The sequence below is a fragment of the Corylus avellana genome, chromosome 7 (genome assembly GCF_965113065.1).
Source record: "Corylus avellana chromosome 7, dhCorAvel1.hap1.2, whole genome shotgun sequence".
In the NCBI taxonomy this organism is placed as follows: Eukaryota; Viridiplantae; Streptophyta; class Magnoliopsida; order Fagales; family Betulaceae; genus Corylus; species Corylus avellana.
This window is the reverse complement of record NC_142496.1, coordinates 23,995,053-24,022,870: the sequence shown is the minus strand read 5'-3', so window position 1 is coordinate 24,022,870 and position 27,818 is coordinate 23,995,053. Positions and strand designations below refer to the sequence as shown.

General features: G+C 34.4%; 2 protein-coding genes across 2 annotated transcripts; both read right to left on the bottom strand.

The window, feature by feature from the left end:
• Window positions 1-214: 214 nt before the first annotated feature.
• Window positions 215-4,978, bottom strand: LOC132184032 (laccase-14-like). The gene is made up of 7 exons (XM_088518576.1): window positions 4,871-4,978; window positions 3,422-3,585; window positions 2,134-2,381; window positions 1,871-1,996; window positions 1,188-1,764; window positions 494-837; window positions 215-354 (listed from the first exon to the last, which is right to left on the bottom strand). The coding sequence occupies exons 1-7, from the start codon at window positions 4,976-4,978 to the stop codon at window positions 215-217; spliced, it is 1,707 nt and encodes a 568-aa protein (XP_088374702.1).
• A 6,010-nt stretch (window positions 4,979-10,988) lies between these two features.
• LOC132183943 (laccase-14) lies at window positions 10,989-13,577 on the bottom strand. The gene is made up of 7 exons (XM_059597415.2): window positions 13,451-13,577; window positions 13,187-13,338; window positions 12,778-13,022; window positions 12,562-12,687; window positions 11,907-12,495; window positions 11,454-11,803; window positions 10,989-11,298 (listed from the first exon to the last, which is right to left on the bottom strand). The coding sequence occupies exons 1-7, from the start codon at window positions 13,553-13,555 to the stop codon at window positions 11,165-11,167; spliced, it is 1,701 nt and encodes a 566-aa protein (XP_059453398.2). The 5' UTR covers window positions 13,556-13,577; the 3' UTR covers window positions 10,989-11,164.
• Window positions 13,578-27,818: the final 14,241 nt, after the last annotated feature.

Genomic DNA, 27,818 nt, shown 5'->3' with positions numbered 1-27,818 from the left:
AAGAGAAAATTTTGAATATAAGATCAACAGAGAGAGGATTTCCAAAGTTATTTTATTCAAGTGTCTACGAATCAAGGCTCACAAGGAGGAAAACAACAAGAACGTACAGAAACAGGAAACAATTCAAACGGCTGCTCAAATCATAAAAAACGACATTGAAAAGGTTGATCATTTCGTAGACGACATTGAAGGTTGGAGCGCAAGCTTTTCATAACTATTTAGGAGGACAATCAGGGAAATTACGCGGGCGTGGCAGAATTTTTTGGTCAGGGCCTTCCCCATCCTTCACAATGATAACACCGCTCATCCCCCAACTCGAATGCCGTTCCAAATGACAGTGCATAAACCAAACCCCTGAAAAACATCGCCATGTCATTATTCACAAATATCTATTTTATATATATATATATATATATATATATATATATATATATATATATATATATATTGGGCTGGGAGATAAAGACAAAAGAGATCTAGCGAGAGAGAGTACCAGGATTATCGGCTTTGAATCTAATGGCAGCCCATCCATTCTTAGGAACTCCGATGGTGTTAACTACCGGTGCATATGTCGTATTGTAATTTGTAATATTGTCACGGTGCCAATTGAGATCACCCGTCCCAACCAAAAAGAAGCTATAACCATGAAGATGCATTGGATGATTCTCTGCATTCCCAACATTAGTCCCTTGGAACACTATTTCCACGTTTGTCCCATAATCTATCATAAGTGCCTTGGTTCCTACGCTTGGGAGTTCATAATTAGCCGCTTCATCTCCTGTGTAGTCAAACGGCACGGGCGGCATAGCCGGGAAATCTTTGTCGAAAGGTAAGCCACTGCATAAGCATAAAGGTTTTAAAAGTAGTTTATTTTCGGTATAAGCAATTGAGTTATTATTCAAATTTAGTGATACGTCCAGCCTCCAGGTACATGTTGCTTGGCAGTAGGTGCGTGCGTGCATGATTTATGGAACATTTAACGATTATAAATATATCACCCTAAATCCTAATCATATCAGCTAAAAACCGTGTGCACATGTGAATAATAGTGGATGATAATTAGCAATGATATACTTTAATAAAAATCCAATTAAAAGAATTAAAGTGGAAAGGGATCTTCAGGAAACAGAAAAACAAGAAACAGATAAAAACAGTGTGGTGCAGTCGTAGGTACGTTACGTACGTACCAGTAGTATGAATGAAGTATATCAGCGGTTGGGGTGAGGAAACTTATGTTGTTCAAGCTTGCAGATTGCCTGGTTGAATCCTTACAATCCGGATCGGTGCAAGGTAACCGGTTTACAGAAACTGCTATCAGAATGCGTTTGATGTCGTCTGTCGGCACATCAACCGGGTTCAATGACTTTATTTGACTTGTGAAGTTGCTTGCAGCATCCCTGTCGCCGGAATCAGGAAGGGACGGAGAGGGAATAGTGGTCGGAGGAGTAGCCCCTGTATACATAAGAATGGCTGAAGTGTGGTTCTTGTCGAATGGGGCACCCTTACTGTGGTCCATGAAAGGAGTAGCAACGATGTAATAGTAACTGGGTGCCTGGTTTGCTGTGAGCAATACGTCCATTGTTTGTCCTGGGGTTATCATTATGTATTCCACGTCGGTTATGGGCGTTATGTATGCACCATCTTGTCCCACAACTGTAATCTTGTGGTCTGCGATTCCAAAAAACATTTCCTCATTCATCACCGCATTTACTATACGGAGAAGATATGTCTTGCCGTCTTTTACTGATAGAGTATAACTTTCATCTGCATTAACGTACGTACGTCAATATAAATATAATTATGATATGATATTAATTATATATATATATATATATATATATATGCATTTGATGAAAGATAATTATGTTACCAGTGGGGCAGGCATCTGAAGGTCCTAGTAGGCCATTGATGGCATATGCATCTGATATGTTTGGATCACCACCGGTTTTCAGGGCGTATTCGATATTTTTCATGACATCTCCATTGTACCATTCTCCTGCATGCATGCAGCACAATAAAATTATATATATATAAACTCAGCATTTAATTTTCTCAAGGAAATTAATATGGGAAATGATCTTCAGTATAAGTATTTTGTGGTATATAACTAGAGATTAGTTAGTTAAACTATACCGAGTACAAGCACGTGCTCGCCATCGGGCTGCGTATGATATGGATAAGAGGTTCCCCGTGGCGGGTTGATGACAATGGCACCGTGGACTGTGGCACGTGACCAGTCACTGTGGGCATGCCACCAAAATGTTCCTTCTTCGTCAGAAAATATAACTTCATAAGTTAAGCTTTGTCCTGGTTGAATGGGCATCTGTGTGACGTACTCAGGACCATTATACCATGGATTTCTTGGTTGTTTCACTCCGTGCCTGTCAATTAATTGTCATCGCCAAACTATTCTTTAGGTTTCATGATATTTTCTTTAATTTGCCCCCACAAGCCCCCAAAGCAGTTACGAGAACGAGAGAGAGAGAGAGAGAGAGTTATAATTAGGGGAAATTTCAGAAAGTCCCCTTGAATTTCTAGTCATTTTGACATACTCCCCTGAATTTTCAAAACTCTCACTTAGGCCCCCTAAATTTTGGTTTTTTTTTTTTTTTTTTTTTTTTTTTCACTTTGAACCCTTTTAACTTTTTATGCCAATTTTTCAACCAAAACTACGTCGTTTTGGACTCCAAAACTACACCGTTTTGGGCTTCAAAACTACATCACCACCCAACCCAAAACGATGTTGTTTTGAGCATAATATTAATATTAATATTAAAAAATAAAATAAAAAATAAAAAATAAAAAAAAACGAAATCGGGGGTGGTTGCAGGTCTGGGGGTGGCCAGACCACCCCCTTGGCCATGGGGGTGGCCGGAAAGGCCAAAAAAAAAAACGGGGGGGGGGGGGGGGGGGGGGGGGGTGGTGAAGGGGATCGAGTGCATTTGGGGGTGGTCCGGCCACCCCCAAAAGCACCCCGATCCCTTTTTTTTTTTTTTTTTTTGGCCAAGGGGGTGGCCGGACCACCCCCTTGACCATGGGGGTGGTTCGACCACCCCCAGATCGGCCAGGGGGTGGCTCCAGCCACCCCCGATTTCTTTTTTTTTTTTTAATTAATTAACTAATTAATTTTGCTTTTCTTTTTTAAAAATAAAAAAATAATTAAAAAATTAATGCCTAAAACGACGTCATTTTGGGCTGGATAGGTGTTGTAGTTTTAGGACACAAAACGAAGTAGTTTTGAGGGAGAGTAAAATGAGTATAAAAAGTCAAATTGTTTGACTTTAACGTTAAAATGGTCCAAAGTGAGAGAAAACCAAAGTTCAGAGGGTCTAAGTGAGAGTTTTGAAAATTTAGGAGGAGTATATCAAAACGACTGGAAGTTGAGGGAGGCTTTCTAAAGTTTCCCCTTTTAATTAATTACCAGTGAATAGTGACACCATAATCTGCACTGTTGTGAACTCGAATTAATGCCCTATCGCCTTTGTGAACATGAATCGTTGGGCCAGGCCATGAAGGAATACCTTTATATTCTACAATAAGCATGCTCTTTGTGGTACACATCCTTTTAAAAGGCATCTCCCTCAGCTGCAATCGAAACGGACAATTATATTATAAAACCAACTAGTGTAAACACAGAGAAGTACTTTTCCCCCATATATATATATAACTTAATTATTTCTCATAAAGCACTGCAATTTTTTTTTTTTTTTTTGGTAACGAACTGGCATTCATAAACTAAAAAGAAAATTACAGGACAAACATAAAGCTAAAACAAGTTTAGACAAGAAGCTAAACTTGCAAATGCAAGCTTAGATAGAATAACTCATTACAAACATATATACCACTAGCACCTCAATAAAGGTGAAAGTGGAGGTCACCTGCAAATACAATTGATGAAAGTCGTAGCGCAATATGATGGATATTACCATCGAAAATAAGAATACCCCTATTAAACATCTAAACAGGTTTTCTAAGAAGCAGTGGAGATTTATATGAAAAGAAACATTGGAAAAAAGGTTTATTTCACAGACAATGAGTCTGAAGCCCAACCGGTTAGGGTTAACAAAAACTCCATTCAAACAGACCACTAGCACATCAAAGAACCAGAAAGAAACCAAAAAGAAAGAAAAAAAAAATCCACTTCACAGAATAAAGCACTGCATTTACGTACGCTAGCTAGTTCAGCTAAAACGATATCAAACTCCTCAACATCCGGGGGCGGACCCACGTTATAGAGTGGGGGGTCCTTGGCAATCCCAAGAAAAAAAAAAAATTCCCCTTAAGCCTTTGAAAAAAAAAAAAAAAAAAAAAAAAAAAAACATGTAATGGCCCTTCCAAAATTACCGTTCAAACCCCCCAAAAAAATTTTCCCACATAAATTTTACCCCCTAAAATGTTTCCCCTTAGAAAAAAAACCCCACTTGGGCCTAGAAGAATAAAAAATATAAGCTTTTATCAACTAACACATTCCTAGAAGAATACGAATGCCAAAGGAAAAAATAAAAAATAAAAAATTATTATGGTTCCCTAGCCTCACACAATAGTCTAAGAGCCAATTTGCCTATTTCTAAGAGCCAGTTTTCCTAGCCTCTCGCAGCAGGTTGGAATAATCCCCAGAGCTTGAAGACAAAAATAAAAAATCATAACATTCGGTCGACAATAAGATGAGAGAGAGGACAAAAATAAAATAAAAATAAATAAATAAAATGGGAGACAATTGTGTGGTGGTGGGGAGAGTAGAGGGATAAATAATGAGAGAGGGAAGAGTAAAATAGTAATTTAATATATATATTCCTGGGTCCGCCCCTGTCAACGTCTATTTATACAAGGTACAAACATATATAACAGGAACATCTTAGTTGAAACTTACAATGAATCTATAACGGTGGACGTTCAAAGCGGAGGAAAGCAGCAGCCCATCGAAAAACAAAAAGCCAATTAGGAAACCCAGGATCACACCCATCTTCTTTACACCCATATTATATCACTCTTTAAGTCTCTGTCTTCTGTGACTTTCAGCTAGGATTTGGGGTCTATTTATAGAGCCAACTTTCCTCAAGGCACCCACCATAATTAATTCAAAATTACAACTTTATACACCCTACATTTTGGGTCATTTGTAATGTTTTCCCTAAATTATAAATATTTATAGGACTTGAATTTGATAGTTAGGGGAAGGAAGAATGATCAAGTTTAATTATGGCATCTGACATCTCGAGCACCAAATGATAATGGCCTTCCGTGACTAGTTAGTGGGGTTTCTAGAAGTGCATATTGGTGTGGAAATAGCTTGGGAGAGAGAGAGAGAGAGAGGTGATAGCATATATTTGGGAGTGGGAATCCATGGTTCTTATTATTTTCTTTCCTGTAATCGATCCTTCCCCACCAAAGAATGTTGCTTTAGCTTCAAAATTCCAACTCAAAACACTATAAACTTATAAAAAAAATAATAATAATTGATTTAATTAATATTCTAAAACCAAAAATTTGTTAAGAGAAAAGCTCTTGTTCAAATCATCCCCTACCCCACCTTGCCACTACACTCTGCTCGTTTAATTTGAAGAAGTTTATCGCATTTCAGCCTTGCACTGCGACATATAGCTATATACCTAAGCTGACCATTTCAGTTGTACGTAGTTGCTGTTGTTCTTATTCTTTTCTCTAGCTGTTTCTTCTTCTTGTTTTTGCTCCCCCGATCGATAGAATTAGTGTTAACGTACATCACCATTGATTTGTCACTTCAAATTCTCGACTGTCCTTTATAATTATAGCATAACAGCCAAAAGGAAGAGCCGACGTAAATAACAGCCAATGCGTGAATGACTCCTAGCTAGCTAGCTTGCTAGCTACCTTCATCGATCTAAGATGGTACCAATTAAGAACATCCTACAGAATTTGGACCACATCGTCACCATCGTTGTCGATCGATTGTTGAGAACATGCATGCATTTGGGTGAATTATAGAGTCTGATCAATCACGTTGTAATAACAAGTAATAAGGGCTACGTACAGTTTTGTTAATAAACGCATGCAGCGTCACGCCAACATGTTAGATGTCCACTCATGGCTTCTGGGACATGCCTACCCTAGACTCCCGGCACTTGTCCTATTGCTTTTTTGCAAGTTAACCCACCCTTCCTTCCCCTCAGAGAAGCTAAGAAAAATAGCGTTTATAGCCCACTCTAGGACATACACCGGCCTCAAGATTTAATTAGAAATGCTGTGCATATAATTCTTAATTACTCTCATGGACACTATAATTCTTAGAATGGATAAGTGCTATTGCATTTTGATTCAAAAATTGAAATTTTAAAAGTTACATCAAGTGAGAATAAGAGTATAAAGGTGAGAGTATGTCCATGAGTCAAACCAAGGACGGGTATCCTGAGCCAGTAATTGCTGAATCCATGGGGTTTTATGTATGTGCAACTAAATTTTATAGGGATGTAAGGATGCAAGATATTATATATTCTCGAAGGGGATTCGGAGCATGTCGTAAAAGCCATCAACGCGACTAGCTCTTAGCGGTGCCGATATGGGCAAATTGTAGAAGACATGAAAGGAGTTCTACCTGTGTTTAGGAGATGGGTCGTCACACACGTTAAGCGGGTAGCAAATTCTGCTGCCCATGGCCTTGCAAAGCTTGCTGTACAAGAACAAACAGATAAAATATGGATGGAGGAGATTCCTAGTAGCATTCATGATATTGTCTTTCTGTTTAGAGTTTCATACTCTAGATCATTCTATCCTTTCATTTGAAATGAAATCAATGTTTCTCTCCAAAAATAAAAAATAAAAATAATGATATATACAGTATAGAAAATGAGCAATATGTGTGGCAAAAGTAAAATTGTAATGTAATGGCATCTGAGATTACCTTAATTAAATTAGTTTTGGGGGCAATCTAACCTTAAATCAACGTTATTACTGGTGCCACTCGCGGAACAAATGAGAAATTTTGGGGATGAAAAGCAGTTGAAGATGGAGAGATAATTTAGAGGAATGAAGAAATTCAGAGCAGGCCATGATTTTATATATATGCCTCATCATCATATTTTGTTAGTACACTCAAATGAAGTACAAACATGTACTACTGCATCTTACTTGCGGGGAAAAAAAATAATAAATAAAAAAAAGATAAGCACTGGACTGTTTTGTAATTTTCAATAGTTAATCTTCCTATGCCACCAAACCATACCATCTAATATCTTAACTAATGTTAAATTTCCACCTATTTTATAAGAGTTAAACTTATAAAAGGGGTAGATACACGACGAGACCCTAGATTTTCAAACCTGTTGCACGTAGCAAAGGTTGTAGGAGCATGATACTCGGTTGAGTTGAGCAGACAACTAAACCTCACGCACATTATTTTGGAGAGTGACTCTTTGGTGGTAGTACAAGCTTTGTGTAAAGATGGTAAATGCTAGAATAGTTATGAGTGTTTGATCAATAATGCAAAAACTCTTCTCGACAGTGCGCAGAAATAGGAGGTTTGTCATGTAAAATGAACAGCTAATGAAGCTGCGTTTAGACTGGTGATTAAATTTACCTCGCTCTTTTTATTAGTTTAAACTTTTATGACAAATGATGATTTAAAATGACATCAGAACGAAAGTTTTGAATTCGAACATTGTCACTCTAATATACATTTTATTTTAATTAAATATTTCACATATTAAATCTTACTTATTAAGAAAAAATTTAAGCCTAGCTACGTGTGCTTGAGCAACCCTCTCTGCTTGCTCATGAGTTCCACCCCTACCCTAGCTGAATTGATATGATAAATCTGTTCAAGTGTCCAAATTTTTTTCTAAATCATTCTATTTATATCATGATTCATGACTCAATTTTATCGTAATATTGTTGGAATTAATTATAGGATAAAATTTATCATGTCAAATAAGGAAGACAGCATACAATTAAATATACATGGGTAATGGGTTACATGAAGAGAATGGGGCTCAAACCCAATTACCACACCAAATTATACAACTCTAACCCATGCTCGTTATTCTTAATTAAGACCATGTAATTAACCACATGCTTGAGCCCAATCCACATTCGCAAGCCACCTAGTGCAAGATCCAAAAATTGCTTATCTTGGAGCCCACAAAACACACAAGTCAACACACCGATCGAATCGATCAAAGACACATAAAATTTCATCAAAACTTGTATTGTATTTAAAACCAAAAAAAAAAAAAAAAAACAGAGTATCGTGTCTCTATATATAGATCACCATATAGACTTAGACCAGCTTTGAAATAAGTTTTATAATAAACACAAAATCTATTTTTGAGATGATAGATCATCCATTGAAACAACCGATAATAATTTAGGAACTATATATCACTTGGTCATCATCATCATCTCAAAGCTTCCATGATGTGCTAATTAATGTCTCATTGTCAATAAATACGACAAAAAGAGAAGGAAATAGAATCGAATGCTTGAGGCCCAAAATTGAATCAAAAACATGTTTTTGTGTACTTTATTTGTCGTTAGAAATGTGGTTTAATGTTAGATTAATTGCTTCTTTAGAAGATTCTCTGTGAAGAGAAAGAAGAACATGCAACAACTATATATGATGACAGAATTCAACCTTTACCAAAAGAACGACAACCTAATCCAACCCTTTAACTTATATATATATATATATATGGAAAAGCGAGGCGTGCTCGAGACGTGTAGACCCCTTCGTGCGTGGTCACGTTGGCAAAACGACGTCTGAATTCATGAATATTACAGATGGGAAATCATGAAGAAAAGTGGGAAAGTGATCCGCAGACCTCAAGAGCAAATAATTTCCCGACACGAAGGATAGAAAACGTGGAAAATATTGTAAGACTATTGGTTTTTCAAATTAATAAAATATTAAACTATTATATGTACAATAGAAAGCGAAAGTATGGGACCCCTGAGGGACAAAAAATTGCCAAAACCTTTTTTAAAATATATATATATATATATATATACTTTAAAAGTTTTATTTTCCAAATGCAATCTCAATTATGCTTTTAGAACACCCACCCTCTTCAAAAACTTTTTGACTCCTAATTAACACATCAAACTCCTCCTTCCAACCTTTATCAACCTTTAGAGAAAAATGCACATTTAATTATGTTGTTATCGTGCACAATAATTGATGAACAATATAGAATCGAAAAGAGAGAGAGAGTCGAAACACAGATTTAACGTAGTTCAGCAATTTTTTACGTCCACAAAGAGGTGACTATATTTTTACTCTTAATGATTCAGGGTTACATCATACATATATATATAAAAAAAAAAAAAAACCCTAATCTCTACTTGTACATACTTATTAAGGAAATCCTCAAAATACCCCCGCTCCGTGAACGTCGCTATCCGCTCCCGTCTCCTTGACCTTCCACTGGTATTAATATGAGCCATCAGTTCCAACAAATTAATTAGCATGCCCCAATATTCAAATGATCAGCAATGCAAATATTTTCTAATTATTATGTCATATGCATCATCTCTTCCACGTTTATTTTTAGTTGTATAACCAAATTGAGATTTTGAGAAATCTTTTCTCTCCCTCTACTTACCCCAAATTTATCTTTCACTAAAAAATTTTGGAACGGGATTTCATTATCTTATGATGGCGTATCACCTTAACGGAATAACATTTTTCTATCATAAAATGGTAGTTTAATTAATGTTAAGTAACACATTTATATATTTGTGAGACTTTTTAAGAAAAGTATTTAACACATAATAAATAAAACATTAATAAACTTATATTATACTATACAATAGAATTAAAGCAAACGTAAGAGGGAGACCAAGCTAGGGGGAGAAAAAGGTGTCCATTCTTTTCGTGTATTCGGTGGAAAGAAGTCAATCACAGGCTGACAGGCCTCTCTCTGTCTCTCTGTCTCTGTCTCTGGCTTCCCCCTTTTCCCATCTCTTTTAAAAAATCATTTTACGCGTGATGGCAGAGAAAAACACGGTTGCGGATTAGAAAAGAAAGAAAATATAATATGATGGCGTTTCTTTAACGGATGGAATCATTGTCAAAAGAATAATTCAGGCCTTCAAAAAAAAAAACGTATTTAATTTCTAACCAGCCATTGTGAACGGACATATTCTTGCACCTCATTCACATTATTAATTCAACGTAAAGCCGTGTTGGATCCATTTTATTTTAACACATAATGCATTGCACCGACACTCATGATCCCCTCAAGTATAGACGATATATCATATCACGGCCAAATAATCAACTTATTGCAGGAATTGATTCGTATTGCAGTTTTGGGGTTTGTTTCGCTTTGCGATTTTTTATTAAAATCGCGCGCAAAAAGTATTACATGTAAGAGTGCATTATTTTTTTCTTTTCAAATTGTAAATATAAGAAGCTACTTGTTTCTTTTAAGTGACATATAATTAAGACACGTTAATCCGTATATAAAGAGTGATAAATAAATTTAAAAAGTAGCATTATTCATTTTTTAAAACTGTACATTTAAAATTCCCCCTAAATGAAGTGAACATCTAATCCTTTCGTTAGTGGTCACACTAGGGCGATAAGATAACTTTTTTTAAAAGAGAAATGTTGTATATAGTGTACCACGCTTAAATCGTCTCATCCTTAATTAATTTCACTTGGTTGATATGACCATACCAATCCAATCCTTTTTTTTTTTTTTTTAACAATAACTAATTCGTCCAGGCCGGTAGCTAGAATGAAAGTTAAACGAGAGTTTAGTATATATTATTCCTTTTCTTTTTTTTTAAGTATCATTTATAATATCATCACCCGATCTCATCAAATCGCACCTTAACTTGAAACTGAATTCCACCATAAAGTGGGTCGATCGTGGGGATACCCGATACCCCACAGCGATGGAAGGAGAAAATTTTGAATATATCATCAACAGAGAGAGGATTAATTTCCAAAGCTATTTAATTTATTAAAAAGTATCTACGAATCAAGGCTCAAAAGTGGGAAAAACAAAACAAAACAAAAACAGAGGAGGATACAATTGAAAAGAATCCTAAACAACTGTTCAAATAATCTTAAATACAAATCTCTTACACAAGCAAACGACAATTTTCTTGAAATATCTTATTTAAATATAACGTTCTATGCATTGAATTCGTAGACATTGATGGTCGAAGCACAAGCTTTTCAGAACTAAGAACAAGTAGGCAAGTTCGCCGGAGGTGGCCGAATGCTTGTCTCGTTTGTAGGCCCATTCAGAACAATGAGAACAGTGTCCATACCCCAGCTCGCATGCCGTTCCAAATGGCAATGCATAAACCAAACCCCTGAAAAATCATACCCATATCATTCTCAATCCATACACAAACATGTATATATATATATATATATATATATATATATATATATATATATATATATATATATTCAATGGGAGATAATAATAAAGAAAGACAAGAGAAGAGAGAAACAGAGAGAGTACCAGGATTGTCGGCTATGAATCTAATGACAGCCCATCCATTTTTAGGAACTCCGATGGTGTTAACATCCGGTGGATCAACCAAATTGTATGTGGTGGAATTGGCGGGGTCCCAATTGCCATAACCGGTTCCAACCAAGTAGAAGCTAAAACCATGAAGATGCAACGGATGGTTCTCTGCATTCCCAATATTAGTCCCTTGGTACACGATTTCCACGGATTCCCCATACTTTATGATATGTGCCTTGGTTGCCACGTGTGGGTATAACGTATTGTTACCCACATCTCCTGTGTAGTTAAATACATACGGCGGCTTAGCCGGGAAATCTCTGTCAAAAACTCCCGACAACGACCTGCATATACAAATAAAGGTTTTAAAGCTTGAGTTATTACTTGTTAAAACAAATGTGTGACTTAATTAGTGCTCAAAAAATATATATATACATATGGACTTACTTGTAGTATGCTTGAAGGATATCAATTTTTGGGGTGGAGAAACTTATGTTGTTCAAGCTGGCAGAAAGCCTGTTCCCATCTGGACCCCCGCACGATGCATTTGCGCAAAGAATCTGGTTCACAGAAACTGTGATGACGATCTGTTTGGTGATGTTTTTGGGCACATCAACGGGGTGCTCGCGGCTTGCCAATGCCCTGATGCGAGTTGTGAAGTTGTCTGCGGCGTCCACGTCGGTGACATTCGGAAGGGTCGGATAGGCAGGGGAGGTTGGAGGAGTGTAGGTGCCTGTGTACTGAAGAATTGCCGAAGTGTTGGTGCTGTCGAACGGAGCTCCGGAGTCGAAGAATGGCGAAGCGGCGATGTAGTAATAACTTGCTGCCTGGTTTGCTGTGAGCAAGATGTCCATCGTTTGCCCTGGGGTTATCATTATGTAGCTCGTCGTTAACGGCTTTATGTATGAGCCGTCCTGCGCCACAACTGTCAGGTTGTGTTTTGCGATTCCGAAGAACATTTCTTCATTCATCACCGCATTTACTAGACGGAGAAGATATGTCTTGCCAGGCACGACTGATAAACGGTAACTTGTATCTGCAATATATGATATATTAGACCTGCTCTGTTCCGGTATATTGAAAGATTTTTGTTGTTAATTACCATTGGAGCAATTATTTGGAAATCCTAGTTGGCCATTGATGGCATATCCATCTGATGGAGTTGGATCCGCACCGGTTGCCGTGGCATTGTCGATTAATTCCTTGACATCACCATTGAACCATTCCGCTGCAGCACGTACAATCAAAATGAGGAATTGGTAAAAATGCATAAACTCTGCAATTTTCTCAAGGAAATATATATTCAGTTATTACATACCGAGTATGAGGACATGCTCGGCATAGGGCTTGGGAAATGGATAGGTGGTTCCGCGTTGGGGCAAGATGACAATGGCGCCATGGATTGTGGCACGTGACCAGTCACTGTGAGCGTGCCACCAAAGAGTCCCTTCCTCGGTAGAGAATATAACTTCATAGGTGAAGTTTTTCCCTGGCTTAATGGGGCACTGTGTGATGTTCTCAGGACCATCAGACCATGGATTTCTTGGTTGCCTCACTCCGTGCCTATCATGTCATGAGCCAATTATTCTTTAGTTTTCATGATATTTTCATTAATTTCAACCCCACAAAGAGAGATAGAAGGAACTATTACCAGCCAATTATTCTTTAGTTTTCACGATATTTTCATAAATTTCAACCCCACAAAGAGAGATAGAAGGAATTATTACCAGTGAATAGTGACACCATAATCTCCCTCATTGTGAACATTGACAAACGCTCTATCGCCTTTGCGAACATGAATGGCTGGGCCAGGCCATTGGTGATTTACAGTAAACATGCTCTTTGTGGTACACAGCCGAGTAAAATTCGTCTCCCTCAGCTGCAGTCAAAACCAACAATGATATTAATTATAGAACCACTCATATGAAACATTTCTGGTTTTGGGTTTACTACAACTACTGCAAACGTAACAGGAAGGATCGAACACTTACAATGAAGCTATAATGGTGGACGTTGTAAGCAGAGGAAAGCAGCAGCCCATCGAAGAACAAAAAGCCAAGGAAAGCAAGGATCAAACCCATCTTCTGTACTCCCATACTGCAATAAGTCCCTGTCTTCTATGACTTTCATCTTAGATTTAGGGTCTATTTATAGAGGCTACTTTCGTGATCAGAAAGGTACCCGAATACGTACAAAATTACAACTATATACACCCTAAATTAAGGGTCATTTGTAATGTTTTTCCTAAATTATGGAAATAATATTTATAATTACGATTGTTGTGAGCATTAAACACGCATGAAAATATTTGGAGGACTAAAAAGGTCAAGTGGGAATCACATGCTCACTAATTAATTTGTTTAGTCTAAAATTTTGACAGTGAGAGGATATTGCAAATAACAACAGCCAAAAGAGTAATGTTATATAGTACCACACTCTCATTTTACTGCATTTATTTGACAATACGCCCCGGTCAAAAAATTATGGGCATGGGCACATTAGCTCAATAGATAGAAGTGAAATGAGAATATAATATATATAATTGTTCATTATAAAAGTAAAAATAATTTTAGGGAAAAATGTAAAATCAGTCTATGTGGTTTACTTGATTTGTAATTAACTTCATGTGGTATCAAAATGAACTCAAAGGTTTATAGGGTATGCCAAAAAAATAATTTAGCTCCTACAGTCAAATTCCGTTCACTGACTTAACAAATTATGATAGCATAAAATATTAGAACCAATAAAATTGTAATAGTTGTCCTATTTAAGTCAATATCACACAAATGAAATCTGTTAAATTAGTGGACGAAATTTGACCCTATGGACTAAACTATTTTTTTGGCATACCTCAAGGACTTTTGATCGAGTTCATTTTGATACGACAAAAAGCTAATTGTAAATCAAGAAAACCACAATGACTAATTTTGCATTTTTTCCGTAATTTTTTTGATACCATTTTTTTTTTTTATAATGCTGATATGACACCGTGGATCCACCTTAAGATAAATTTTTATTATTAAAAAAATTGACAATGACACGTGGACATATTTTAGAACGTTTTAGAACTTATGAAAAGCATGGGATAAAAGCCAAAAGATACATGTGATCGTGAGTTTTCACCTTTCATATAATTGAATCACAAATTTTGGATCCCCAAACGGGCGACGGCAATTATGACCTCTAGTGCAAACCAACGGCCCTTTTTTAAAAAAAAACATGAGGCCGCTTCTCATTATATAAAATGAAGTGCAATGGGATCCTGAAATTCGAACTAGTGACTTTTGTTTTATGAAGCACGATTTTCAACTGATTGAACTATTTTTTTGGGACGAAAATATACTGATTTCATTGAACTCATAAAGTTTATGAATTTTATTTAACATTCTTTCTATATTTATTTATTTAATATTATTTTAACCGTTTCTATTTGATGTAAACATTTCATAAATTGCATCAAATAAGAAAAAATTTTACTCATTCTTTTACGGGTAGTTCAATTTACTAAATACTACGTCTCATGAAACGGAAGTTATTGAATCAAATCTTCATCCCTCTTTTTCTCTCTGTATGCCGACATGTAACTACAAAAATAAAAAATAAAACAAAAATAATCACAAACATCCCAATTGTGTATACCAATGAATACATGGAGTGGTCTTGAAAATTCGAAGGTGGAAAATTTAGTGGCACGTGGGAATAGGATCCCACCCCATATGCTACAATAATAAAAGTAGTTGAGAGAATCTTTCTTCTTTTTTATTGTTTTCATTTTCTCTTTTATTAGAAAATTTTTTTTAGCATAATGGAATACGAGGCATGGCAGGGATTATATTAATTAAACCGTCTGTTGATGACTGATTACCTAGCTAAGCTGTTTAATATCCTCTCTTTTTTTTTTCGTTTTTGGCCACGTGGAAAATTGCCCATAAAAGTCAGTCACGATTATTTTATTTGTTGAGAGACATTTACTACGTTGACAAATCATAGCTGTGACAAGCTGTTATGCTCTCTATCCAACGTCTATAAAACAAACAGCGATAATATATTAAAATTAATCCTTTTCGGTGCTCAGTCAGGATAAAAATATTTTTCAAAAAATAAAGCCCCTTATGGGCTTGCTGCAAGTGGCACTAAATAAATCAAGCGTGGGTAGATTTGGCAAGAAAAAAATATCACATGAAAGAATGGCATATATAATATTATTATTATTATTATTAATTGTTATTGTTGTTGTTGGTTGAGAATAACTTTCCAAAAAAATTACTGATTCATTATTATTATTTTTTTTTTTTAAATATTGATCCCTGTTTTTATAAATAAGCATTAAATTAAACAAAACTGAAATGAAGGGGGAAGGCCGGCGACAGGACCGCCGAAAACAAGAAGCCAGATTACAACAAAACAACCAAAGAAACAACTGATCAGATATACAACAAAGCAACCTAGATTAAAGTTCTTACTATATATTTATTATTACATAAGTTATAATACTTTTTTTGTCTTTCCCTTTTTCCCTTTGGTCAACAAAATCACGTATTGAAATATATATATATATATATGAAGATTCCCTATAATTAATTAGTAGGCCTCGTGGTTCTCGTGGAAGACAAAAACCACTTTTAACATTAACGAAGTGAAGCATGAGAATTTTTAACATAAAAATTACATGCCTTCCAACCATTTACGCATACAAGTGCCTATTATAAAAAGTAATGCGGAGGTCTCATGAAGCGGAGGTTATTAGTTCGAATCCCACCTCCTCTTTTCTTGTGTGGACATATCAAAAAGAAAAAAGAAAAAAAGTGATGCTCCGAAAATTGTACAAGAATTTTGGAAGGAAGAACTATTTTGGAGTCGGTATGGTAATTTGATTAATGACTCGAATGTGTTACTAAATAACCTCGTCCATTCATGGCATGTGTGTCACCGTCAACAAGGAAGTTAATATAGCAGCTCATTGCTGGTGAAGGCAGCTCTCCAACAATTGGTCTTGGAGCAAACATAGAGGAATTTAACATCCTGCTTTTATTTACGATATTGTAATATCTAAAAACTTTAATGAAATCATGAGATTTTCACTCAAAATAAAAAAATTTAAAACAAAAATACTGCCCATGCATCCACCATTTTTTTTTTCCTAACCCTGCAAAAAGCGAGAAAAATATGTAAAAGGTTAGGATAAGAAAACAATGTAGTATTTGAAATGTTAGGGTTCCTCATGTAGTTTTTCTGGTGTTCTCCTAATCTTATATGTATATTGTTTTTTTAAATATTTTTTTTTTAGAAAGTAAGAATAAGTTTTTCTTTTTTTCTGTTTTTTTAGAAAATAATATCTACGTAAAATCAGGAAAACGTCATGAGAACCACACAAGAAACCGCAGCATTTCTCAAAAATAAAATCTGAAGAAAATTATTAGCTACATTCTTTTATCTAATCTTTTATTGATATTAAAGAAAAACTTTGAGCTACCAAATTAATATTAATTAGTTTAGAAAATTCTTACAAATCAATCTCTAAAACTACAAACGGTTTGTAAAAAATTTAAGTCCTAATATTACATGCACCGCAAGAACTCCTCAGGTAATGAAGCGATCATGTCATATCATTATTCAAGATCATAAAGCAAACGATTTTTTTTTTCCCCTTTTCCCTTCATTGAATAGAAATTAAAATTAAGAAAAAGAAAAAAAAAAGTGAAAATGATAAAAGTTTATGAGAATTTATTCAGTAGATTACTTGTATTTCTCAAAGAAAGGACAAATAAATCATGTTCATCTAGTGGATTCTCTAATCAAGATCATTAGTTATTAATTAGCACTTTCACACACGATTATATAATTCCCACGTACGCCAAAATTCCAGTAGGTATATGCTTAATTATAATAATATATATACCCAGCACAGTGAGAATATATAAGTACTATATTCTTTCGTCAACTAGCATTATTTAATGTACCCAATTAAGTCACGTTAATTGTCCACATTGCTAATTATTTGTTTATTATTGGATCACTATCCGTTAGAGAGAAGCCCAAAAATTTAAATTATACTTTTACCGTTGAATAGTAAGTTTTTTATGTTTCGTCGGTGGACGCCAAAATGTATACAAATTTATCTATAAGTGCATGCCATGTGTAATGTATAAGTGCATGCCATGTGTAGTGTGATATAATCATGTTGGCCTCATTTTCCCAATTCAAAAATTGCCATGTCCGCCAAAGACATTCAAACAAGACTATGGGACACGTGTCACAGTTAACCATATATGGATTAGGGACTATATATAGGATTGATTGAGTAATGCTAGAAAGAGCTAATTGAAAGGTTGACGGGCACGTCTACAAAAATTGAATATTCTTAAAAATTTGTTGGATGAATTGCTAGTAATGCGGATAGCTGATATGAAAGAATTTTTATAGGATTTATCTGTCTAAACAAGTGGATAGAGACCTAAAATTTATGTGAATGATTGAACCTCATGTAAATAACGTTGTCTCGCAATTTATTGAAAATCATGTGAATTTTACCGTTGCACTTGTATAAGATTAGTGATCTGACATAGTCATTAAAGACAAAGTGATAATTAATGACATAGAGGGATAGAGTTCATTAATACAAAAAGTTGTCCATATCAAAGAGGTGGGTACATATGACATTAAGGCAACAATGGGCAACTTTCTTTTGTTTATATCAAAAGGTGTTTTATGATATTAAAAATTACTTCTTTTTTGATTTGTAGATATCAAAAATTAAATTAATTAATGTTGCGGAATGGGGTTAGGTTCATCATTTGAGTGACTGCCACATGATGGTTACAGGTAGTTTGGCATATAGCCATGAGAGAAGCAGGACCAGGATTAATGCTGGTTTATTATTATTAATGCCCATTCTCTAATAACATAAGGGTGAATGCACAACTTAGCCGAACCATCCGAGTGGCCAAAAGCATATTAATGATATAATAATAATAATAATAATTTAATGCCTAATTTTACATAGTAAGTAAATAATGTAAAGTTTAACACTCACAAATATTTTTATAAACTCACTCGTTATAGATACTCATCTTTTTTTTTTTTTTACATGTTCGCACAAGAGTAAAAAGGAGAATTCGAACTAATGACCTTCACTTCATTAGGCGTGGTCCCAGCCGATTGATCTACCTCTTGGTTCCATTTAATATGGAACCCATGTATTACACATATATTTATACTTAAGGTAATCGGTATATAGTTTTGAGGTTAATAATAATTTTGAGAAAGAAATGGCATGTTTTGTTGTTTTTCTAGCCAAAGTAAAATAAATAAATAAATAAAAGTTTTAATTAATTCAATAACTCCCAACACCCTTAACTTAGCGTCAAAGTTTAAAAGATAGAGAAGTTTAAGGTGGGATGATGGGCAGGATTAATTGCTACAATAACACGACTAGTTTGCATAATGCACATGGCTCTAGAATTATTGTTGGCTTTAATAATATTAGAATAGTGAATTCGTAACCTGCATTTATGGGTCGGATTTAAAACTAAGAATATATATAATTGACTCATATTTTCAGAGTAATGCTATAAGTCTTTCTAGAGTCCTCTTACAGATTAGAGTAATCTCAAATGTGATGTGGCTTTTAAAATCACCGTTGAATTTAAGATGTGATTTATTGACTTTTGATCTATTGGTGATTTTAAAAGTCACATCATATTTGGGATAACTCTAATCTTTAAAAGGACTCTAAAAAGACTTATAGCATTACTCATATTTTCAATATTGTAAATGGATAAATTAACTTGAAAGATTCGTTTGGTATTAAAATTATGTAAACTGGCCACTAAAATGAGGACAGACAAACACGTATTTGAGTAAGTATCACATCACTTTGTGGGGGCATAACAGGGAATTAATTTGTTAATTATAGTCTTAACAAAGATAGGCATGCATGTGACAACATGTACAGCCTAAGGCCATGGTAACGTGTGATACAAATTGTATTTATTTATCTATTTATTTTAACAAAATTAAGGAGCATGATGAGATTCAGAAAATGTACCAATTAATTACAAAGAGAATTGGGGCCATTCGACAGCCTGGAGAGAGAGAGAGAGAGAGAGAGAGAGAGAGAATTGAAGCTTTTGACAAAAGAAGATTATGGGATATTGGATAACAGGGATATTAGAGCTAGCTGTTAGCCATTTGACAGATTTGGATCTGGTAATGTTCATAGCAATTGTTTGAAAATTGGCAAGGACACATATAATTGAAGCATGTGCCTTAATTTAAGGATAAAAATGAAAAAAAAAAAAAGCATGTGCTTAATTTTCTTTGTAAGAATTGTTAATCATTCCTTGTCTTTCATGTCTAGTACATGTACATGGAAATTGAATATTAATAGTATGCACATCTGACTCCAAACAAACAAAGCATATCTCGGTTTTCACTACAACAAAGATATACAGCACACCTAGTTTAGGGTTTGTTAATGTTTTTAGAAAATATTTTTTATTTTTAGAATGTTTTACAAGTTTTTTTTTTTTTTTTTAATATTTCGAGTTGTTTGTTAATGTTTTTATTTTGAAAAGAAAAAAAAAAGAATTATCAAATAAAATTAAATGACTATTTTGAAGAAAGAAACAAACATTTCCTTCATATATAGAAAATACGTACATGAAATTGTAATACGTGTGGCAAAAGTAAAATTGTAATGTAATGGCATCTGAGATAACCTTAAATCAGTTTTGGGGGCAGTCTTACCTTAAATCAACGCTATATATTACTGGTGCCACTCGCGGAACAACTGAGAAATTTTGGAGATGAAAAGCAGTTGAAGATGGAGAGATGGTTTAGAGGAGGATTAATGAAGAAATTCAAAGCAGTCCATGATTTTATATGCCTGGCCTCATCATCATATTTTGTTAGTACACTAAAATGAAGTACAAACATGTACTGCATCTTACTTGCTTTAAAAAAATAAATAAATAAACAAACAAAAAAAAAAAAGATATGCACTGCATCGACTTTTGATTTCCAACAGTTAATCCTTAATTTGTTCTATTGTTCCACCTAATCATGGCATCTTATACCTTAATTGGTCGGAATCAGATAATACTCTTACGAGTGCCGTATAGGATCACACAATTTTAAATTAAATTGATTTTATTTATTTAATGGTTATATGATTTAAAGTTAGTGTATTTTATGGTGTGTGATTGATGTTAAATGATAAATTATGAAGTTAGAGCTTAAACTTAAAATCTAAAATCCGATATCATGGATTATTCTCGAGACATAAAAAATTAAAAATTTAATTATTTAATTAACACTCTAACAAATACCCATGAACCAATATCCGGTGGAAGTTGTCTCCATTAATATTAATACAAGCTAGAAGAAAATGTCAACTTTTGATTAATACACTTTGCAGATCAAACTGCACACCTTTGTCACGATGGCTTTAGTTTGGAGTCATTTGGCTAAGAAATCAACCTTCACATCCATGTCCGGACTCAGCCTTCTTTGAAGTTTGGGTTATCAATAGGCTAGCTGCTCCTTTAAATGAATCACTCTGAGGCCAAATCAATTTTTCTAAATTGTGAGGAAAGAAAAATAGAGAGAATGCTCCTTATAGCTTCTACGAGAAGGAGCCTAGTGAGAGAGAGAGAATACCCAAGTGTGAGGGGGATGAGGCCTTTAGTAGGCTCCTCTTAGGCCTGGTTAGCAGCAATAGACCTTGAATTCATCTGACTTTCTTCTTCTTTTTTTTTATTCAAATAAAGTCTTGAATCCTCTTGATTATGTTTAAGTGGGTATTGGGTGGTCCACGTATGTATTTCTAGCTCCATCAGTAAGTCCTTCAAAGTAAATTTTGGCCTTTTGGGCTAGCTGAGAAAGATAAAATTGAGGTGATAATTGAGGGCAGAAATTGTCCATGAGTGGTGGGACATTATCAGTGCTACTCACTCAATGTTGCCGGACAAGGTGGGATGGGCAGCTTTTGCAAATGACATTTTTTTTCCCCAAAAAATTCGCTTAGCTAGGACAACATCTGTCACAAGGGCTCAATATTCAAGCTAGCTAGTTTTTGGTACATTACTCGATCAATTGCATGTTTAATCATTTCAATGTATAACATTTGATAAATGTACAAGATTATGCCACAAATCAGAGGGAAGTTTGGGAACCCCAAATCATATATAGTTCTTTTGGCAATATATGTTGGAAAAAGTTTGAACACAAATATGTAGCAATCATTCTGTAAGGACTGAGGACTTCTCGGATCAGATAATATTGGCACCTTCGTCGTTTCACTTCTTGCTGCACAACTGTAGGCAACCCGTTGATATTCTGAATAATTTGTCACGTCAATTGTCTCTACTTATAAACTCATGAGGAGTGTCAATCCTGGCAATTAAAAACTGCCCGCTAACCGCTATAACCGTTAATCGCCTTTTTATATAATATATTTTTATAATTATAATTATAAAAATATTTATACATATAACATAATCACTTAATCATTAAATCACAATTTGAGTATTAATATATTATCACTATAATTTATATGATTATATCACATGATCAATTGATCATTAAATCATTTGATTATATAATAACAATTTATACATATATAATATGACATAACTCATAAGTATACCAATTCATACTCATACAACAATTAAATATCTAAAGACTTATTTCCAATGTATGTTATAAACTTATAAGTCTATATATGTTATAAGTCTATATAAGCCTACATATGCATATAAATAATATCAATGTATAATATCAATACTTAATTATATAATTCAATGATAATTTAAATACTTTATTCAAGACTTCAAGTGAATCATATTATTAATATACAATGATGATATGATTCGTATAATATCAAATTAAGTAATTGACATTGGATTAAACAATGACCAATGTGTTACTTATAAACACAATTTAAGTATTAATATATTATCATTATATGTTGTGATAGTTGTCTGAATTCTGAACTTTTTTTTATATGTTGTGTTGAATTATATATATATGTTGTTTTTTAAAAATAAAAAAAAATAAAAAAAAAAAAGTTAGTTAACCGGTTATGATTTAATATTTAAGGAAATTTCTTTAAAGTACAAGTAAATGTAAATCTATGGTCAAATATTTTTGATTTTTTAATATGGGCTCTTTTTATAGCAATTGGGCCCAAGAAGACACTAAAAATACCAAAAAAAAAAAAAGAGGGTAAAAAAAAAGCCCAAAAACGCCCAAAAAAAAAAAAACCCAATTTTGAAAAAGAGGTTAGCGGGCGGTTATCTATTTCACTAACCGCTAACCGTTAACCGCTAGGCGGTTAGCGGTTGCGGTTAGTAAAATTTACTAATCGCCTTGACACCCCTACTCATGATGGCCATTTTTACCATCTCTTGCCATCCCTCTGATCTGATATATGATGGATCCAAATCAAACATGTTGGGCCTGTATAAGCGGTTAACGGTTAGCGGTTAGTGAAATTTACTAGTCGCCTTGACACCCCTACTCATGATGGCCATTTTTACTATCTCTTGACATCCCTCTGATCTGATATATGATGGATCCAAATCAAACATGTTGGGCCTGTATAAGAAATAATTCATTCTAAAGGATAGCTGATTCAGGCCGAGCTAAACTTTTCAGCCCTGCACCCAATAAGAGTAGCACCCTTGTTGCCCACAATTCTTCCCACTACCAAGAAAAGAAGAAACTCAACTTTTATATCAGCATATTTTTCGAAGTCCATGGCATGAAATATACCCTTCACCCTCCCGGAGAAGGATATCTCCATTTCTTTTCGAGGGATCCATTTAATTGTTTTTAAACAGTATTTTTGTCAAAAATAAAATAAAATGATAAAATTGCCTCCCTAAAAACAATTAAGTTGCATGTTCCTCTCGATTTCAAATGAAATGAAGAGGATCCAAGTCCTTCACTACCACAGTGGACGGCTGGCGGAGAAAGTGGAGCATTAAAAATGTCACCCTCACCTTTCTCGTGAGATAAGCATGTTGAAGCATTTAATGTCGTCTAACCCAAGGTGAAAAAGAGAACAAGAACATCATCTCATCAAGTCGGTAAGCAACCCCCCAAATAGCTAATACCATGAGATAACATGTGACAGAGAAGTACGTTGGCACCCGGCTATTCAGATTGGTAAGTAGAATTATAAGAGGGAAGGTAATTAACCCCTCTCCAATACACAACACACGTATCATCATAACATTAAGGGCCCGTTTGATTCATAGAATAGATCAATGTAATGGAGTGACTATTAATATAGAATAATTATTATTTTATTTGGTAGGGTCTATTCTTATGAAAATAACTATTCATACGATTCTATTCCTCTAAAAATGAGATGAATGACTATTCCTAAAGGAATAGACTACATTCTCCCAAAAAACCACTCATATTGTTTTTTATTTTCTTAAAAACTTGAACATGAATATTCACTATGGCTATGGGTGGTAGAAGCTGGGGTGGCCTATCCACCTCCAATTGGGTTCAAGAGTGGCCGTAACCACTCGTAGAGCCCCTCGTGCATGTTTGTGGCCACCTCCAACTGTCCTTGGGGGTGGCCATGGTCACCCCCGACCTCCCATAATATTCAGGTTCTTTTTTTTTTTTTTTTTTAATTTGAGTTTTGAAAAAAATTAAAAATAATGTGGTTTTTTTTTTTAGTAATTTCGATTAAATTTCAATTAAAGCATATGTGTTGTTACCAAATTAAGAAATAAGAATAACTATTTCATTCCATGTAATAACTATTCCCTTTCTTAATACAATACTCATTTCGTGTACCAAACGAGGCCTAAAGACTCCTCAACTCAAACCACCCTCTTCTCTAAGAATGTTACTGACTTATCGAAAGTATCTCTCGCCCGGCCGCTCACCCTAATAAACCTTTGAGCCTTTCTCGTCTTTGTCTTTGCCGGAGTAATGCAGGTAGAGCAGCTTGGGAGATTTTGGTGCAATCAATATCAATAATCATTGGGTGCAACTATTGTTTTGATTGTAGGACTACGTACACATTACGTAAATAAGTCTATTTGTGTAAAAAGTACAGTCACTTAGGTGGAGCAGGATCCTCTCAAGTTCATAATGAACTGAAGAATATTCAGTTCATGGTTAAGATTTCTGAAAAAAAAAAAATTCTATGACTATAAATAGAACACATATCCCACTAATAAAAATAATAATAAAATATTATTTTAAATTAAAAAAAAAAAAAAAAAAAAAAACAAATTAATAAAAAAATAAGAAAAAAGAAGGGCAGGGTGGCCACCCCCCTTTTGCAAGATGGGGGTGGCTGAACCACCCCCATAGGCCAGGCCGGGGGTGGCTCGGCCACCCCCTGGCCGGCCATTGGGGGTGGCTTGAGCCACCCCCTACCCAAAACAGGGGTGGCCGGCCACCCCCTGTGGTGGCAAGCAACCCCCTTCTTTTTTTCTTATTTATTATTATTATTATTATTATTTTAAAATTTTATTATTATTTTTGTTAGTGGAATATGTGTCCTATTTATAGCCATAGGATTTTTTCTCAAAAATTCTAGCCATAAATTAAATATTCTCCAGTCCATAATGGACTGAAAATGATTCTGTTCCCACTTGAGTAGTGCCGGCAACAACAAGAAGAACAAATTTAAATGTTTTTAGCTTAAAAATAAAAATAAACAGTGCAAGTAACATAAATGTAGTACAACTTTTGTACTTCATTTTTTTTTTTTTTTTTGTGTACTACAAAAATATAATATGCTATAAAAAAATCACAAGTGCTCCTTCAGTTTCCATCAATCCTCTACTTAGCCTTGCATTTGCAACAGCTGTTTCATCCCCAAATCCTCTCATTTGCTCTGATCGAGCTTACCAGCGAATTCATCTACATCTTACAGAAAGTGGGAGGCTCTTTTGGGTAATACTTGTGATGATTACATTGGAGGAAGAAAGAAGTAAGAATATAGTTTGGCTTGAGTGAGTAAATTAAGAATGTCATACGTCTTGGTAAGATTCTTGTGCCACAAATTAAAATCCATTATTTCGTCATTATGTGTATACAGGAAGAAATGTCTGTCACTTGGTTGAAAGAAGATTTCTTTGCCTCTACTAAATTACCATCAGGTCCATCACCATGTGCATATACAGGAACTGGATAGGAATCACCGACAATTTTCTTACTGATGACGACCAAACGTTATTTCATGCTTTTTTTTTTTTTTTTTTTTTTGCTTTCATTTATTACTATTTCTGTTTTCCCGCTTTTATCAAAAGCACATCTGGCTTTTGAGTAACGTGTCCGACTGGTCTTTGTCGTTGTCGGTCTCGCTTCTTTTGATTTGGATGTCTTCCTAAGTAATCAATTATCTCAAAAATAAGTAAATTTGATCATTTGATTATTATTTTAACATCTCTCTTATTATTTTTTCAAAACAGGCCCTTCCTCAGTAGCCAGCCAATTATTGATTCCTCATAGAAGAGGAAACAAAAAAAATTTGTGAGTAAACATTTTTACCTACTCCAATCTTAATTCCTTGTATTTGGTAAAGAGTTTGAAAAAAAGAAAGAGGAAAGAAATTGATGATATAATATAAAAGTAAAAGAAAATTTGAAGTTTTTGTGAGAGATTACGAACGAAAATGATTGCCAATTTCTACTGACATCTAAACTTTATCTCATTAGAAATATCAAATATGGCAGCAGTTTTTCAATGCTCTAATTAATGCCTTACAATTTTATATATATATAGAGAGAAGACATGAATTTTCTTCGAACTAGTATGGAGAAAATTTATTTAAAATAGTGTCAAGTGTCTAAACATTTAAAATGTATATTAAATTATTAGCACCATTAATATCAATTTACTAACTTAGACTAAATTTAATGTGCATTTTAAATATTTATAGACACTTTGTATTATTTTAAATGAGTTGAAAGATATTTTCTCATGACTGGTTTGGAGGAAATTTCAATTTATATATACTGTAATGAAAGGAACATAGGAGTTTTCCGTTAGGTATTTGACCAAATAGGATGGTCCAGTTCCTATAGAACCTATCACTAAAATACCCTTAGTGGGATACGGTTAAGCGGAGCGAAAAGGGTTTTCCATGAGATGGGAAATTAAAATCCATTCATTCATTATGTTATATATCGAGGAAAATTAATTCTGTCTTTAAAAGATCTTCTGATGAATAAGATCTTATAATTTACGATCCATTCATTCAATATTTCCTTTTTTAGAGGACAAATTCTCACATTTAAATTATGTAGCAAATGTACTAATACCCTACATCATCCATCTAGAAATCTTAGATCAAACCCTTTGCTATGAGTGAAAGATGCCTCCTCTTTATTCTTTCTTCATGAGTATTCTAATGGTAATATTCTTTTTATTCTAAATAAATCTATATCTATTTTTTAAAAAAGTAATTCAAGATTATTATTATTATTCCTATATGAAGGAAATTTAACGATATAAAACGTCATGCATTGAACATCTCGCCTAAAAGTCACCATGCACCGTGACATATTTCGCATGTGTCCATACCCTCTCAATCAATGCACACACAACACAACAATATTGAGTCTGACATTACACAACGTCAGAACAAAAATGTGAATTTAAACAATTTTTTTCTTTCGCAATATACAAAAGAGGCCACAACTTCATAATAAAGTACTTTGTACTACCATATTATGTCTTGATCGAAAGCTTCCACGACTTAAATAGGTCCCTACGCCTTGTCAATTATACAAACTACTTCAATTATGCATTTCATAAAAAACAAAAAAAAGTAGTTCAATTAGGTGCAGATTTGACGTATGTAGGTCCCTACGCCCTGTCAATCATCTAACACAACATTAAAGGCTAAGTTTGGCCAACATTAAAGGCTAAGTTTGAGTGTGCAATTTTAAAATATGTAATTTTTAAAAATGTAATTAAATATTTGGCAAAATTATAATCGGAACTTAACATTTAAACGTAATTCGTTGAAAGAAGATTTCTATTATTGCTGACAATATTCGTATTGGCGAGCAAACGTACACGTACGCATGCTTTCAATTATTATTTGTGTTTTCCCGCTTTAATCAAAACATCTGCTTTTGAGTCTTACTCCTGGCTGACTGCTATTTGTCGTTGTCGGTCTTGGTTCTTTTGATTTGTTCCAAGTTTGAAGCTCTCTCTCATTATTTTTCATCCCCAGATCGAAAAAACATTTGTGAGTAAAAATTTTTTAGTAGAGGCCTGATTCTTGTTAGAAGATTTCTTTATACCTGATTCTTGTCACTTTTGTCGTATTTTTTCTGTCAAAGATAAAAGCACAAGAGGAAACAATTCAAA